General features: G+C 47.2%; 1 protein-coding gene across 3 annotated transcripts in view; it reads left to right on the forward strand.

Annotated features, from left to right (window-relative positions):
* ME3 (malic enzyme 3) overlaps positions 1-18,275 on the forward strand; it is a 200,592-nt gene that overhangs the window by 125,096 nt on the left and 57,221 nt on the right. For all 3 annotated transcript variants that reach the window (XM_059068507.2, XM_067038319.1, XM_067038318.1), the window contains exon 5: positions 10,370-10,445. In XM_059068507.2, the coding sequence (XP_058924490.1) occupies positions 10,370-10,445 (76 nt within the window). The remainder of the gene's footprint in view (positions 1-10,369; positions 10,446-18,275) is intronic.

Genomic DNA, 18,275 nt, shown 5'->3' on the forward strand with positions numbered 1-18,275 from the left:
AGTGGGTTTTGTTGGGGGTTTTTTCTCACTTCTATTCTGGAAACTTCTAAGGGTCCCTCCTCTGCAGGCGGAGATAAGGGTTAAGAGTCTTTTTCTCAAGAAATAACATTCTCCTAAGTGAACGTTATCTTTGTTTTTCTTTCTCTCTCGTGTAACTGAATTCTAAAATTCAAGAGGGTTTTCTGGCTCCTGATGGAAACTGGAGATAGTATGTAATTTACAGGCCTCTGTGGGAGGGAGGACACTTCACCAGGGCTTGCCCTTCTGAAATTCCAACAGACTGAGTTTTCAGACAGGTTCAGGGAAGGAATCGTGATCACCACTGCACACAAATTGGATGCTGGTATACTAGCTTCCTAGTGTTGCTGTAACAAAATACCGCAAACAGGTATTTTGGCTTAGAACAGCAGAAGTTTATTGTCTTACAGTTCTGGAGGCTGCAAGTCTGAAATCCAGGTGTCGACAGAGTTGAGGTCTCTCCGAGATCTGTAGGGGAGAACAACCCTTCCTCGCCTCTCGTAGCTCCTGTTGTTTGGCAGTGGTCCTTGACATTCCTTGCCTTATAGATGCCTCACTCCAGTCTCTGCCTCCATCACCTCGTGGCCATCTTCTCCCTGTGTCTCCTTCTGTCTTCACCTCTTCTCATAAAGACACCAGTCATTTTGGATGAAAGGCCTCCCTGATGACCTCACCTTAATGACATCTGCAAAGACCCTATTTCCAAAGAAGTTCACAGGTATCAGGGGTTAAGATTTCAGTGTATCTTTTGAGGGGGACACAATTCAATTCAGAGTTGTTTCATTTTCTTAGCTTGGAGTTTTCTGTCACCCAGAAAATATTTGGATATGTTATTGCTCTCTAGCATAAGTAACCAATATCAGCTACCACTTATGGAGCATTTACCACACGCCAAGCGCTAATGCCAGGTACCTGATCTATTATTCCATTGAATCCTCACAGAAGCACGTTGAGGTAGGTGTTATTATATGCCCAGTTTATAACTGAAAACATAAAGGCTCAGCTGTGTCTCATTTCAGCACCCACGTTCTGCACCACTCAGCAGACCCAACACGTATGTTGCTTCTAGAGCACCTGTTGTGTGCGTGGTGCTATGCCGGGCCCCATGGTTACAGCAGTGAACAAGATGGATGTCCTCCTGCCCTCATAGGACATATAGTCTAGTAGGAGGAGCTATGCATTAAAGAGATACTTTTCTAAATAACAGTCACTAACCCGCAGTGCTATAGCACTGTCTCCAATCAGGAATTCTTTTCCTCTGCCGTCATTGCCTGAGGTCCGTTGTAGGAACAGTGACTACTGAGATGAAGAGTTGTGAGAAGACCTTCCAAGAAGGAAGGCTTTCACCTCGGCTTTAACCAGAGCGCCAGTATCTCGTTTAACATAATGGGCATCTCTGAAAGGTTTTTGTTTTGTTTTGTTGTGGTACGCGGGCCTCTCACTGTCGCGGCCTCTCCCGTTGCGGAGCACAGGCTCCGGACGCGCAGGCTCAGCGGCCATGGCTCACGGGCCCAGCCGCTCCGCGGCATGTGGGATCTTCCCGGACCGGGGCACGAACCCGCGTCCCCTGCATCGGCAGACGGACTCTCAACCACTGCGCCACCAGGGAAGCCCTCTGAAAGGTTTTGTGGAACAGAGTTTACCATGGCTACATGATGCTATGGAACAAACATCCCTTAAAGCTTATTCTGTGCTTCTGCATCATGTCCCGTGGGTCAGCTGGGGGCTGTGCTCAGCGTCTTCCTCACTCCAGAGCCAGGTCCTGAGGTAGCCTCGTCTGGAACAGTACAGATGGCGGCGGCAAAGGAAAAAGAGAAGGTGGTGAATCACATACTGGCCTTTAAACGCTTCCAGCCCAATGTGTCAGGTCAGCCCTGTTGCAGGATGTACAGCCTTGTAACAAATATGTCTTTTAGACCAAATGAGTTACGTATGTGAAAGAATAAAGTAGGTGTTTAGTTTTTGTTAAGCATGAATCCATTCCCTTCCCTGGCCACACATTTACCCCAAAACTCCATGTGAGAGGGGGCTGCCCCCTTCTCAGGCCCTGATGTCCAAGCATCAGCTGAGAAGGAACCGGGGTTCTGTTTCTAGAAACCAAAATAGGAAAGTCCAAATTTGTTGAAGCCATAAATCAGGGGACAGTGATTTATGTTCCCGAACAATTTTCTGCAGCTTCCCTTTAAACAGCAACCTCCCGAGTACACATACGGTATTATTTTAGGTATATTTTATTAACTCACAACTTTTCAGGAATGTTCTGTAAAGCAGGGAATACATTCATTTAAGCCCTGATTCCATAGGTTGGCAGCTTGTCATATTTACTATATATATTTTTTCTTCCCTCAAGTTCCAAAATTGCTTCCCTGAAGTAAACAGGAAAAACTTGGAGGAAGGTATCAGTAGCTACAGTTATTTCTGGTTTTTTGTTTTTTCCTGTTCCAGTTAACGGCTACTAACAATGAGAGATTCCCACGACAGCCTCTCACCCAGAGGCTCATCTTCACAGCACCAGGAGCGCCCAGGGCGTTCCGTTCTGATTACAGAGGAGTCATTAGCCTGGATGAGTGCTCAGGTTATGTTAGCTCACTGCAGGATGCTCAGTGCCTCAGGATCCCTGGGGCAGCCTATAATTCACTCGGAAGCTGGAAATGATTCCATGTCAGTGCAAAGCCAGGCCCAGCACTTCCTGGAGCTTCCCACCTTCCTGCCTCCTTTTGTGCCTCAGGACGGGGTGGTAGAACATGACACCAGCTGTCAGAGCCAATGTCTCACAGAGCAGCCTTCATTTTGGGGGTGGGGGGGAAGGGTCTGACTCCTTCTCATGGAGAAAAGTTTAAAACAGACCCAGCTGTGGAATACAGAGAGCTCCTCGGCATCCCAATTACTACCCCATTTACCCAGAAAGGGCCGTCAGGAAACCAGAGAGACTGGCACACTTAACAGCCCCTTTCAGACTTAACCGTATTGGTCAAGGTCAGATAGATATGAAGATCCACATGTCTCCAGGGCTTTACAGTGTACAGAGTGTGTGTGAACTTGCCTTGCTTCATTCTCACAGTCACTCCATAATGGAGAAGCAACTGTGCCCATTTTACTGAAGAGAAAACTAAGACACCGAGAATTGAAGAGACTTGTCCCAAATCCCACACCTAAAGGAACCACATTACCATGCTCCAGGAGACGTGTGTTTAAATCTCACCTCTACCTTCACACCTCTTCTGTCTTAATCTCATCTATAGAATGGGGATGATGCCTGTCTGAGAGTATTGCATGAGAATTAAGGTAATGTGCATAAAGGGACAAACAGGGTTCCTGAGATATTCAAAAGCCCAATGGATAGATGGATGGATGGATGGATGGATGGATGGATGAGTGAGCGAGTGGGTGAATATTGCCCCTTTGTGACTTGTATTTCCTTTCAGGCTGCCCTTGATCTCCCCCTATTGAATACTAGCTCTTGCAGGGAACGTGGAAAACTACTAGTCCCAACTGTGCGTCACCAAAGAACTCTATTTTGCCCTCACTCAGTGACCCTCATACTGCAAGATTTTCTACCAAACTTTGACTGCCTTCCTGTTTCACCAAAAGCACATATAAATGTAAATCCTAGTTCCTGGCAAACATGCACATTAACTTGGTATAAGTCTTGGTGTAAAATACAAATTAATAATTAGCTACTAGTGTTTACTGAGTACTTACTATAAGCCAGGTTCCTCACTGGGCATTTTGCTAGCATTTGGACCCAGGCGGTCTGACTGCCAGGCCTGCACTCCTAACCATGAACTACACTAACTCAGCAATGCTAAGAGCTGCCATTTGTTGGACACTAACTACATGCCGGCAGGCACCACGGTGAGCTCATTAAATATGCATTGTCTTAGTTGATCCTTATAGCGAAGGCATGAAGCAACTGGTGTCAAGTTCTCCATTTTACAGATGAGGAACTGAAGCTTGAAGAAGGGGTAACCTGTCCACAGCCACACAACCAGCGAGGAGCTAAGGCAGGCTTTGAACCCAGTGCTGTGGCTGCAAAGCACGTACCTTTAACCCCCAGTCTATGCTACCTTCACTCTGCCACTTCTCTAAAACTTCACTTGAGTCACTTGCAGCTTTATCACTTTCAATGATCTGCTTTATTGGAAGTAGTCCCTGAAAATCTCCATGCCAGCCTCAGGGACTCCTGTGGGCCTGAGGTCTCTGGTGAGACAAAGCAGGTGTGGGTAGCTGCACCTCCCATGGCACCTAGATATTCTTCCTGAAGCTGCTAAGGAGGAATGCAGAGGAGTGAGTGTCTGCATTTCTCACTTGAGAAATGAGAAAGTGAGATAAGAACCAACCATGGCAGCAGAGATAAGAACCAACCCCATCACCATGTATTGCTGGAGAAAACAGTGCTCCACTCTTCGAGTGGAAGTGGTTAAACCTGAAAGTAGATTGCTGAGGACACCTAAGAAATTTTCTTGCCTGGAAGTATCTTCTTCTTGAGCTGGTCTAGAGACAGTTCCACCAGGAAATTTGGCAAGCAACTCCCTAGGATCCTACTGGAACCTGCAGTCCATTTGTTTATCATCATAATCCCTCACTCTGCACATTTTACTTCCTTACCAACATGCATCAGAGCAAAATATTTCATTAGTGGCCCCAGTGCGTATCTGTGATACATTTCAGTCCATATCCCTAGCTGTCGGTTGGGAACTAGATCCATGGAGAGAACAGGCAATCTGGGTCAGTAGAGAGAGCCCTGGACTCAGGACCTTGGTTTTCAAGCAGGTTCTGCTGCTTATGAGCTGTGTGACCTCAAACAAGTCACTTCACCTCTCTGGACGTCAATGTCCTCGTTTATAAAGTGAGGTCTTTGGACTAGATATCTCAGAATCCTCATCCAGGGCAATCCTTTGGGGATGATTTGTAGCTGCAAGTTATGTAATAGATGGAAGTGCACTTTGAGAAGTGATTAAAAGCTGTTAATACATTTCAAAAGGTTTTATTTTTGCAGTATGAGCTCTTCAGAGAATAAAATTCTATATGCAAAAAAGGAGTCTTTTGAAATTTTAATAGCTCAAATTTAACTGTAAAAATATTCATTTGAAGTGTCCCTCTGCTCTCTTCTTATCTTCAACAAAGAGAGCCTATTTTAACGTACCAGATTATTTCCACAATCACACTTTTCCTGTGTTTAGAATTAACTGCATCAGAGCTTTGCTAAGGCCTAAAACGGTGCCTGTGTCTTCTCCCTTAACATGTGAGCTTTTTGCTGAATGTCATTACTAAGCCTCTATCTGGTAAAGGCAAAGTTGAGAACAGTTGTTTGACTGAGGGACATTTCCAAAACAGGTCAGGGTCAAGAGCTGCTAAAGGCCAGGAATGCGTCATTGGGATTAATTAATGTGGGTAAATGACTTCCCCAAGGTCACTCAATGAGTCATCAGTGAGCCTTGGGCTGAGACCTGTTCTTTCCAGCTGGAAAGAATTGGCCTCTTTGTTAGCATTGTTGTTCCATGTGACTAGCTCTGGAAGCTGCTTACGAATATGAGAGCTGCAGCTGTGGAAAAATAGAAGCTGGTGAAGAGTCATAGCCCTAACAAGACCTCCTCAGGCCACACCTCAGAGCAGCAGCTGGTTTGGAGGTACAGGGGGTGGTTCTTTGAAAGGGTCCAGATGTATAGGCTCACCTTGGCCCACTTACCATTCTACCGACACCAAGACAGGTACCACTATTTAAACTTCAGGATGGCTTGAAGCATCCTGAACTTCAGTCATTGGAGTTCATTACTATCAGCACAGTGTGCTTTTTCCAAACTCAAACTGCCTGGAGATGATCCTTAGCGACAAGTTCCAAAAAGCCAATCCGATACTTGGTTTTGTCTTGATTGATACAACTGAGTGCCCCATGATCATATCAGAAAGGCACAACAAACTCCTGGAACTTTTTCTCAAACCTAATGAATAAGTTAATTCAAAGACCCACATCGCCCCCAATCAACATGCTGGAAAGAGCCCTGCAACTCCCAAGTCTTAGGCTCTGGGCTTTTCCTCCCCACTGGCCTGTCCACTGCCTTCCTACATGCATTTCCTCACTCTAAGCCACAGGCACAGCCCAGCACCACCCAGCCCAGCACACTGATCTCTTGAGCATGATACAACATAACACACATTAAAGTTTCCTTTGCTCCAACTTTATTCAGCACCTTTCATCTCCATCCCTCAACCTTCAACCATCCTCACAGTTCACTTACTCACTTCTCCACTTATTCAGAAATTATGTATGAGCATCCATTATGGACTGAGTCTGGGCATACAGTGGTCAACAACAACAGGATAAATGTCCACCTTGCCCTGATGAAGCTTACAGACTAACGGGGGAAAGATATGAACCAAATAGCCACACAAATAACTGTAATAGGTTTGTGTATGTAGGTATGGGGTACTTGATGAGAATATATATCAAGGAGCCCCAGCTTTGACTTGGAAATCATCAGAAGAATAAGTAGAAATTAACTAAACATAAAGTGAAGAGAGGCGGGGGGTACCAAGCAGAGGGAACAGTATGTGAACTTGCCCTAGAGTAAGAAAATCATGGCACATGGAGGAATGGAAAGAAGGCCAGTGCAGCCGATGACTGGAGAATGAAATAAGGATGAAGAAGTTGACAAATGCCAGGCCACACTGGGCCGTGCAGGTAGACCATGCTAAGGCCTTCATTCCAAGAACCATGGAAAGACGTGAAGGATATTTATCACAAGGGATAACACAGTAAGGTTTTGGAGTTCCCTGGTGGTCCAGTGGTTGCGACTCAGCACTTTCACTGCTGTAGCGCGGGTTCAATCCCTGGTCAGGGAACTAAGATCCCACAAGCCACGACCAAAAAAATCACACGGTAAGGCTTTGATTTCAAGAACATCACTCTTTCTACTGTGTAGAAAATAGATTAGATAGAGACAAGAGAGGATGTTACAAAGTTATTTAGGTACTTTAAGGAAGAGCTATTGGGAGCCTGGACCAGGTAGGTGGTGTCATGGATGAAATAAAGTGTATGAACCAGGAGCTAATTACGGAGTAGAAAGGAAGGATTTGGCAAGGGGTTGTATAAAAGGGGAGAGGACAGCGTCAAGGATGCTTCCAGGGGTCTGGGGTTGTTAAACTAGAGGTATGGGGGTAATAGTCACTGAGAAAGGGAGCAAGAGAAAAGAATCAGGTTTGTCTTGGATTTTCATTTTGTCTTTGAGTCATAGTGATGCAAGCTTAGATCATAAATTTGGTTTTGGACAGGTTAAGTTTGAGGTGCCTTTGAGACATACAAATGGAGATGTCAAGCAAGCAGTTAAATATAAGGATCTAGAACAATGGCTCTAAAGCCAGGGTCACATTTGCTCCCCAGGAGACATTTACCAAAGTCTGGAGGCATCTTTGGTTGTCACAACAGGGCGTGGGGTGCAACTGGCATCTCGTGGGTAGAGACCAGGATGCTGCCAAACACTCTACAGCACACAGGACATCCCCACCCCTTGCAGCAAAGGGTTATTCAACCCAAAATGTCAACAGTGCCCAAGGTGAGACTCTCTGGTCTACAGATATTTGAGAGTCACTGGCTAAAAGCCTTGGGCACCGAAGAGATTATATAGAGAAAGAATAAGAGTAAGGAGGAGAATGGGATAGTGCAAGTTTTTGAGGAACTGTTAACACCTGATAGGGGGATGTCCCAGCATGAGGGACTAAGAAGAAACGGCCCGAGAGGCAGAAGAAAACTCTCAGAGAGTGGAGTCACAGAGGCCAGAGGGTGGGTGGGGAGTGGATTAAAGTGTCAGATGCTGCTGAGGAGCCAAATGACATGGGAACTAGAAAGCTGCTGCCATTTAGAGATGAGGATGTCATCGGTGGCCTTGGCAAGAGCGGTGTTGGCAGCGCGATATTAAGAAAAGACATGTTTCAACGGAAGGTGAAGAAATGGAGGCGGCCAGTGTAGACAATACTTTCAAGAAGTTTGGCTCTGGAAGGAAGGAGAGAGGAAGAACGGTCTCGGCAAGGAACGTGAAAGTCAAGAGTAGTTTGGGCTTTGGTGGTATTTTTCTTGTTTTGTTTAAACGTTTTATTATGGAAAATGTCTAACATGCACAAAGTAAGCAGACTATTATAATGGACCTCTCTGTACCCTAGATTCTTTGAACCCTGGATTGTTTTGTTCCTCAGAAGAGTGAGTTGTGTTCTAGGAAGGAGTTAACAGGCCAGAGTCACGTTCCAAACTCTGTCCCTCCTGGTCTGCAGCAATGGAAGTCCCTGCTGGGTTCTTTCAGCGTTCAGCTGCAGCTTTGCTTTTTCTTTTTTTTTTTTTTTGCCAGGCCCTTGGGTATGCATACCTGAGTGGTCAGCCAGCGATTTGGGCAGGTTTTACACACAGACTTCGAAGTTCATCCTCTCTGCATCTCCTTCCCTTCCAGAACTTTCCCCTTCACTTCCTGACTGATCTTCCAGCTCCAAATCACTTCTCTGACACCTCAAGCTAGTAAGGCTTTGGCTTTCTGCTGCCCCAAGTTGCTTGCAGATTAGACCGCTCTCAGGCAAAAGCTGCAAATTTGCAGATCTCAAAGGATATAATTCCTGCTTTCGAAGGTAGATTCCCGTCCAGTGTCTGCCTGTTTTTGGCCAACTTCCATTGCCTTAATTTAAAATAATTTTGTAACATAGCAATAGCATAAATTGTTTAACAGTTAACCATCTCATCATTGTTATCTGCAGAAATGTTATTCTGTCCAAGTGACTCTGTCACTACCAGAAGCCGGAAGTGTTTAAGATGATGGACTTGGGCACATTTTAGGGCTAATGGAAAATCTAGTAGAGTGAGAGATTGAGAGAGACAGAGAGAGGGAGGAGGGATAATGAACAGTGTGAGGCTCTGTAATTTTCACTGGAACAAGAGGAATGAAGAGGTTGGCTGTGGATGCAGAAGTTTGTAGATTCACTGGTGGGAAACTGACAGAGATGCTTCCTGTGACATCAGAGACAAGGTCACTAGGGCAGTGGCGGGGCAGGGGGGAGGTGAGACAGTTGGAGGTTTGGGAACAGAGGATTTTGAAACAGTCTTTGCAAAGAGTGCAAAGAGTGAATTTTGACCAGAGAAGCTCTGTAGGCACAGAGGCTGGTCAGTACTGAGAGTCTATGTGGGTTGACAAGGAGGAGTGGATGGTGGCACCCATGAGTCTGCCCTGTAGTAGGATTGTTTCCATCTGCCTTTGGCTGCCTGGGTGGAGATGCACAGGGAGAAGAAAGTGGGTTTCCTCAAGGGGTGAGGGTTTTACAAGACTGGTGAGACCAAAGAGCGGGGCCGTGGGTGTTTACAATATTGACGAGGGCATGACTTAAATAATGGGTCACAAAATTCAAGCATCTCTTAAAGCCGTGACAAGCGTTTTTTGGAAGTGCTCTCTGAGTTAGCCAAGGCAAGTAGAAGGGGGAACTGTTCTCCCACACCTCCCCGACCTACTCACACTGACAAAAACAGACTGAGTATTTGGCCCTGGGCAATTCACATGTCAGAGGAGTCTCCCTCTTGGGTGCGTTGGACAAAAAAAGGAAAAGAAGGAAGTGGTACAAACTACTTGCCATCCTCTGCACCATTCCCCACCTCCCCTCCCCAGGTACATATTCTCTCACCACTGATCCCAGGATGGAAGATTCAGATCCACAGACTTAGGTCTAAACATTAAAAGTTCTAAGTCAGGCTAATAAACTGTTGAGTAAAATATGTCTCATCCTCCTGCCCTTACAAATGTACCTTCATGATGGTCTGGAAGGCCAAGTTTGAATTTAGAATTCTCAGACTCTAAAACTGGCTCAAGGCTGGCAGCCCACCCCTCTTCCTATCCCCAGCTCCATGCCCCACTGCAGGAGGCCATGCGTACGAGTGTCTGGACATCACAACCCACACGTCCAAGTACCAGTTATAGCCCCAGGCTTAGGGATCCACCTACTGCAGTGTAGTCTGTACTTGGAAGGAGGGACCCAGAGAAAAGGCTCACAGAGTCCCTAAAAGCAGCCTTGAGACCACTCAGTCAGAGAATTCTGGGGTCCTGTGTGCCTGATCTAGAGAGAGGAAGGAAGGTGCAGGCTCTGTGAACACAGGCTCCAGGTGGGTACACCCCTCGGCCCCATGGACCTCTTTGCCCTCTGGAGGGGAAGAGTTGGAGGAAAACCAGAGCAGGGCTCTCTACATTGCTGGGGCTTTGGGCAGGGACCCCTTTCGCCCAGGTCTATGGTTAAAATTAACTGATGCAGTGATGCACAGTACTTGTGGTCTTTGCTCTGTTCCTAGTCTGACTGGTTTCTCTGTGTGTCTGTGTTTTTCTTTTCCCAGTGGGCTGTTTATCACCATTCATGACAAGGGCCATCTTGCAACCATGCTGAACTCTTGGCCAGAAGATAATATTAAGGTATGGCCCTGTTTTCTTTGATATTGCTCTATTGTTGGATGAATCCTTTCAGCCTGGGCTAGAGTCATTCTCAGCTATGAAATGGGCCATTACAACACTGAAGGCAAGACACTGCATCCCTTCCCCAGGCCCAGACCATAGACCAGTTACAGCCAAGCACAAATGCACCACGGAGTAAAGGCTTGCATTAACCAGGCATCCGTGTGAAAATGTCTGTCATTAGTAATAGTAGTAGTAGTGCATGTATTGAGTACCTGCTGAATATACACTGCCAGTTTCCATGGCGGATTCAGGGAAAAATCCAACATAGACCCTCTTCTCAAGTGGCTGACTTTTCATGAGGAAAATAAGACAGAGACACAAAAGATTAACAGGTGGAAGCTGATCAGAGATAAACAAGGCACACTGAAGAGCTGGGGGTGTTCAAGGAGGCAGAGATTACTTTTAGCCTGAAGGGGATCTGGGAAGACTTAGTGGAAGAGGTGACATTGGAGCAAGGCCTTGAGTTGAGGGGTAGAGTTTGGACGGTCAGGCGTTGGAGGGACTAAGATGGAGGGCAGGGACATTCTGCACCGAGAGAAAAGGTTTATGATGAACGATGTCTTCACACCTGGCTCTACACCGCAGTGTATGTGTTGGGCCGGGGGGGAAGGGATGCATATGCAGAGTGACAAAATGAACCTGGCACTGTTTCCTGGAGCATCAATTTTAGTTGAAACGTTTAAGGAAACTTGTTTATATGTAACAAACAGGATATAATATAGAATGCAAAATTGGTGAAGCTTTGTAGAAACATGTTAGCCTCTGGCTGTGTCCCCAGATCTCCTCCTGTCATGGGGACTTCTGTGGAAGAGTTTCAGGGACTCTGGATTCTAAGATCATTGTCACTTCTGCAAACAAACAGGTGAAGCAAAATTACAGAACACCTGCTGGCTGCTTGGTGAGGGCATTTCTGGCGCTCGAGCAGGGGAGGTGTTGGACCTGACCGAGCCCAGTATATGTACCTCTCGGGGCAATGCTGGAAGGCTGAGAGCTGTGTGCTCTCAGGCCCTCCCTCCCTCCCTCCGTCCTTGCCAGTTCCCTGGGCCACCTCCCTCCACCAGGCACTGAGTAGAGGTTCTCTCTAGCTACCTCTCCTTGTGTCCCACCCACTTCTGGCCCTCTCGGGGGTGTGGTGACATTCAGAACCAGAGCCAGTAGGGCAAGACCTTGGCTCTCAGCAGCCAGGCCTGAGCCACAGCTGAGGCCCTTGGACTCCAGTCCTGGACTCAGTGAAGAGCTCAATTCATACATCTCTGTCTGGGTGTGATGTGCCCTGTGCTCTTCTTTCCTGCCTATCTGCTTAGACTCTGGTTACATGCAGGCCTTGGCCCTGTACGTTTTGGTCCCAGTCCCAGAAGAAGCAACGTTCCAAGGTGTGTCTAGGATGAATCTATAATAAAATCTTGAGCACATTAAGGGAAACTAGCTCACTCGATGGGAAGTTAACTCCAGGCTTCCCTGTGTGGACATGCTCTGAGGTCCTACAGACGAATCCTTCCTCCTTCCTGAACGGTTCAGCCGTGGTAAAACTTGTCCACAGTAGGCACTCAGTAGATGCTTGCTGAGTTGAATGAACTCAGTAGATGGACACGATGAACATCTTCCAGGTACCAAGCCCTGTGCCAGGAGCAGGGAGATGGGGTCTGCAATAACATCTATGCTGCCTCTGTGCAAGCTATGAGGAATTTAAAAATAAGATGAAAAGACACCCCCTTTTAACCAGTAAAAGAAAAGCCCTGCTTCCTCCAGGCTGGCACAGGGCCTTGGTGAGGGGCTCATGGGCTGGACTTCAGGTCCCCATCACTCCTCTTGTCAGGGCGTAACTTTACAAAACTGCACCCAGGGCTCTGCTTTGAGGAGTGTAGAATGAGAAAAACACAGGCCCCGACCCCACATTGCTTCACTCTGACTGGGAAATCAAGATACGAATTCAAGATAGAACCTCGGCTGCTAAGTATCCATGGACTTCAGCCAACATATTCTGAGAACCTTCTAAGTTCTAAGTGTCTCCAGAGAGATGGAGATGCACCTGTTGTGATTTTAGAGAAAGAGAAATGAGGGCTTTGGGGTCACCCTGGGAGAGGTGGAACTCGGCAGGCCTCAAACAAGGAGAAGCATCCAGAGCCTCTAGGAAAAACATAAGTAACATGAGTAGATATCTGGGCCAGTGCATCTAATTCAGTTGCATTCAACAGCCATTTAGTAACATCTGTTCTGTAAGAGTTCCCTGGGGGTTCAGAGTTAAAGAAGGTGCACAGGCCCAACCTCAAGGAGTGTGCAGGCTAGTTAGAGAGACTGACCTGGAAACAATTACAGTAGGCTGTCTGTGCTGCCGAAGACAGGAGCCCAAGGATGACGAGGAAACAGGGTGACTTGTTGGCCACTCACCCTGCAGTACCCCAGAGTGGACGGGTGAATGCCTGGGGCCACCTCTCCCCCTCCATCCTATACTCCTGTTTCACTTTGGAGGAGGCCAGAGGTCAGTCTCAGAAACTGTGTAGAAGAGTCAGCTCTGGCTTTGCAACCAGGCAGACCTGAGTTCTGGTCTTGAATCTTCCATTTACCTGCTGTGTGTGCGGATAACCTCTCTGATCTCACGATAGGAAATTGTGAGGATTAACTATGATAAAGTCTGTACAACACTGAAGGGCACTTGAATGGACACTGTCATTGCTGGAGGTGGACAAGGTGTCTGTAGCACACACAGCAGTGCAGGGAAGAGACTGCAGACACCTAAGGGTGGCCGAGGAGGGGGGTCCCCTTACCAGGGAACCACAGACCACAAAAGGGCAGCCAGTCGATTTGGTCCCTAGAGATGTTTGATTTAGAGTGACTTTTGAAAATTTTGAACTCGTGGACAACATTTTAAAATTAAGAGACTTCATTTGAAAAGAAAAAAAATTTTTTAAACCCTGGATTTCTAACTTCTCTAGAAAAACCAGGAGCTCTGAATATTGGGCCCATAGTTTGGCATGTGTACAAAGTCAAATAGGACTGATCAATTCGCCCCTAGTCCCTACCCCACCCCATCACCGGCCTTTTTCTGGACGGTCCTTCCCTCTCACTCCAGGGCTGCCCTTTCAAAGGTTCAGAATGTTCTAAGCCACAGTTTTTCCTGTTTATTGGTGTGTTTTCTCCAGTTACCTTTAAAAGAGGAGATGAAGAACTCCTTCCCTAAGTAGGGAATCTCTGCTTGCTATCCCTTTCATGGTACTTTGGTGCTAATGGAGACTCCCTTTCAGTATTTCATTTGATTTTCACTGTGGTCAGAGTGGAGCAAGGAGTGCTTCTGAAACCCCCCAGGTGGGTCTTGGAGAAGGGGTAGGCTAGGGGCATGACTTTTCTCAGATGAGCAAGCTGGTGTTAAGTGGTACCCACAGTCATCCACAAGTAAGTGATGATGCCACCCAGAGCCCTGCTGCTGAACCATCGCCCCCCCCCCCAGCTTCTGTATAGGGCAGGCAGGCAGAGTTTTTCAAGGCACAGGTATCTCTGGACCCTGATGTTGTTGGCTGGAGGGGAGGGGTAGTTCAGAGAAGCTTCTGAAACAACTCAGAAGATAAAAGCTGAATCTCTGTGGCTTCCCAGCTAGAAAGCGGAACTGCGAACTGAGATGTAATAGGAATAGGCTGTGAGGGAAGTGAGGCCAAAGCTCAGGTCTTGGGGACCATGAAGTTTTGTGGCCCTTCTTGCTCAGGGAGGACAGGCCAGCCTGGCCCACCCAGAGCTTTCCAGCATAAATCACAAAGGGGAGTGAGAACTGCTTTTCTGACTCTCTCCCACAGAGGCCATTTCCCGGAGCCAGGAGGAATGCTCAGCTCAGAAAAGCCCTCCTCCCCAAGAGCTTTCCCAGTGCCAGCAGCTTTGGGAAGGAGGTGCTGGGAGGTTGGCCGAGTACTGGAGCCAAAGGAGCATCCCCTGCCTCTGGGCACCAGCCACTTGAGCCTTTAAACTTGGACCAGATGTTAGTGCTAAGTGCCTGCCTGTCATGCACACGCCCACCCTGGGTTAAACCCCACTCGGTGTCAGCAGTTGGATTTCCTGGGAAACATTCTCTGAGATGGAGATTGGCATATTAGGGAGTGCTCTTGGGATCAACACCTCTAGAAGGAAAGGAAGCAGGACAGGGAAGAGAGAGAGAGGTTGGGCTAAGTGGGAGCCATCGGAAGGCCAAGCTGAGCGCACTAGGAGGCTCATGAGCAGGGATGGTCCTTCAGAGTCATCCTGAGTTGGGCCAGGGGATCTGGGCCTTGGTACCCCTGCATCCATCATTCATTGGTTGTGGGCTGCTGCCCTGGGAATGGGGTGTGACTTTGGTCAAGGTGGCTCTCTTCAGTCTAGGAAAGTCCCAGAATAGGCTCATAGCTGAGGGTACCACTGGGGGAAAAACCCCTTCGTTCCTAAAAAGGGGAATCAGGGCGGCACAGCACCCTGTCCACCTCACCAGCATCCTGCTAAGTGCTCTGCACAGACTCATTGACTTCTCCCAGTGACCCTCCAAGAGGCAGGGGTTGTTACCATCCCCCTTTTATAGACAAGGAAGCTGAGAAGTTAGCTCAGCTTTGCTCATAAGGGATGGAACCAAGATTTGAGACCACGGACTGTGCATTATTTATGTTGTGGAGAGGAAGAAAAAAGGAGGAGGAGGAGGAAAGGGAAGGATAAGCGGGAAGGAAGAAAGAGCGGGAGGAAGGAGAGGGCCTCACACACAGTGCTATGGGCAGCCCATGCCCAAAGCTCCAAGTCCAGGGAAACCAGAGCCAGAGCAAGCAAAGAGGCATGATCCTCCTATCAGCCCTGGGTCAGCCCCATCGGGTCCACCTAGGCTGAGGGAGGTGGCAGTAAGTCAGAAGCTAGGCAGACAGAGAAAGAATGGGCCGCACCATCCCTCAGTCGTCTGAATCTCCTCCTCGCCATCTGAAATACTACAGAGGGGTTATGAGTTGTAAAAGCCATCCTAACAAGGAAACTGTGATCCAGTCCACTGGTAGCTATTGCTGGGCTGTAAAACCCCAGGATGCTGCTCAAGTTTGCCCTCAGCCTTTTGACCCCAACTTCTCCAGTGACCCACAGCTCTAGCTCCACTGACGTCACGAAAAACAGGATGCAGCATGTTCTCTCTGAACTTGCTCATCTACTCCAGTTCTGAATTCAGTCCCATGGAGAAGAGCCTTTGCTCTCTCTGTTGGATCTATGACATTGTCCATCAGTTACTGAGTTCATATCACATTGCAGGCCCCAAGCTAAGTGCTAAAGAAGCAAAGAGGACAAGACCCTTTACTTGCCCTTAAAGAGTTGCTATGAAAGACAAGGAAATATATATAACTATAATACAAGGAAGAAAGGGATAGGTGCTGTGGGAGAGGAAAACGCTATAGGAATGCAGAATTGGGAGTGGTAACTTCCAGAAGGGAAGCTTCATGGACAGAAGTGCCTTTTGAATTGTTCCTTGAAACATGCAAGGATGGTAGGGTTTGGATCAAGGAGATATAGGGATTGAGGTGTAAAATGGCGTGTAATCAAGAAAACACACACTTTATAAAGATGAACAGCATTTCAGCTTGGATGCAGCATGGAATGGATAAAGGGCAAATTCAAAGAGCAGATTGAGGGTAGACCACGGAAGGCCTCAAATGTCAGTCGAGGATGTTTGAGCTTTATTTTACAGACATCAGGAGCCACTGGAGGTTTGGGAGCAAGAACATGACAAATCTGGGTGTGCTTTGGAAAAATGAAATGGAGTAGGGAGAATTCAAGAATAGAGAGACCAATCGGGGGACCACTAAAGTGGTCAAGTGAGACGCAGATGGGCTGGTCTAAGGTTAGCAATAGGGAGGAAGATCATGAAACAGGAGAGAAAGATTGAAGCAGGTCAAATCAGCAGAACTCGGTGACCAATTGACTGTGGATGACTGATGACAGAAGAAGTCAAAGTAGATTGGACAGTTTTGAGCCTGGGAGATAGGAGGTAACAGAGTGAGGGAGGACAGCAGAAGTGGAAAGTTGAAAAGGAGAAAAAGGGAAAAGCAGATTCATTTGGTAAAGCACTTGGAGGATTGGAGAGGACTATTGGACATCCAAGTGGCAATCTCTGACAGATGGTGAGCTTGTAAGCGTTTGCTTAGAGATGACAGTATTTGCCATTTGAATGAATGACAATATCAAGGTTAGAATGCTGTTGAGTTTCTCATGGCCAGACTTTCTTAAAAGCTGCCAAGGTCTCCCCTTGGTTTCCTTTTCATTCACTCATTTAACAGATATAATTGTTGCACGGCTTTTGTATGGTGAGGCTGAACTAAAGAGAGATGAGACAATTAAAAATCCTACTATGTAATCTTTGCCCCAAATAATAACCATCAATATAATCATACAAGCAGTGACCATTTGCCAATCACTTACAAGGCACAAGGCACCTGGTTAAAATGAGACACTTACTATTTCATTTCATCTTTACAACAAACTGACGAGTTGGACATTATTATTGTTCCCATTTTATGGAAAAGTAAAACTCAGAAAAGTTATCTGATGACCCAAGATTACCTATTGGTGGGTTATCAAGGAACCTAGATCCAAATACTGGTTATCAGATGCCAAAATCCCTGCCATTAACCTTTAGGCTATTTGGTGAGATTAAACGTACATTTAAAGAAATGTTAAATAAGAACCCCAAAGCTATCACCATCAGATTTTTAATTGCACCTATGCAGGGCTTGGCAAGCAGTAGGTACTTAACAAATGTTTGCAGAAGACAGGCAGGCAGACAGGAAGGTTGAGCAGGCCAGGTGCGTGGTAGATACAGCAAGTGCCAGGAGAAATCTCATTGGGTCGTAACGGGCAGGATTTGCACTGCTGGAGAAAGAGCAGGAAGAGACAGGAATATAGAGGCTGAGAGGCTAGAGACTATTGGTGAATTCAGAGTGTGTCTGATGGGAGTGAGGCCAGTTCTGCTAGAGGGGGCAATTGTGTGTAGAGTTTCAGAAGGTATGTTGGGTTCCTGTCATTAAAGAGATAAGCCTTTTGGACTCCTTTATGGACAGTTAGAAGTAACTAAAGGCCTTTGAGCCTGGTTGTGAAGCTGTTGCAATAATCCAGCCATTAGCACTACAGGATGGAGAGCGGATGACAGATGGAGGTGAGACGTTCCCTCGGAGGAGTGAGGCATGTAGTCAAGCACCTTTGGACATCCCCAGGCTGGGAGGGTGGCCCTGCAGAGCCCCGCTACCATCTTTTTTTTTTTTTTTTTAGCCACACTTCGCGGCATGTGGGATCTTAGTTCCCCAACCAGGGGTCGAACCCATGCCCCCTGCATTGGGAGCGTGGAGTCTTAACCCCCAAACTGCCAGGGAAGTCCCCCCACTACCATCTTGAAAGGACCCAGAGTTATAAGGAGAACACCCTGGAGTCGTAGCTGATTTCCTCTGTTGAACTCCGTGTCACTCAGTGCCCCTCAGCAGAGAGAAATCTAAGAGAATGGGAACCAGAATAAGGAGGCTTTGGTTAGGAGAGATGGTAGAGAAATGCCCAGAGTTTGGGCGCTGAGGCACGGCATGAAGGCACAGGCTTCACTAGGGAGAGCTGCCAGCAGGGGGTCAGAGGCTGCCAAGAGGGTGGCACCAAGGCGGGACAGGACTTTGCCAAGAGCACAGGTGCTTTTTCCCAGTCCAGCGGGGTTGTAGAAAGAGCCCTGAACCAGGTACCCGAAGCCTGATTAGAATCTCAACTTGCCATATACACAAGCAAGGTGCCCTTGGTAAGTCATCGAATATTTCTAAGACAACTGATGTGGAA

Source organism: Kogia breviceps, chromosome 7 (assembly GCF_026419965.1).
Source record: "Kogia breviceps isolate mKogBre1 chromosome 7, mKogBre1 haplotype 1, whole genome shotgun sequence".
Taxonomy (NCBI): domain Eukaryota; kingdom Metazoa; phylum Chordata; class Mammalia; order Artiodactyla; family Physeteridae; genus Kogia; species Kogia breviceps.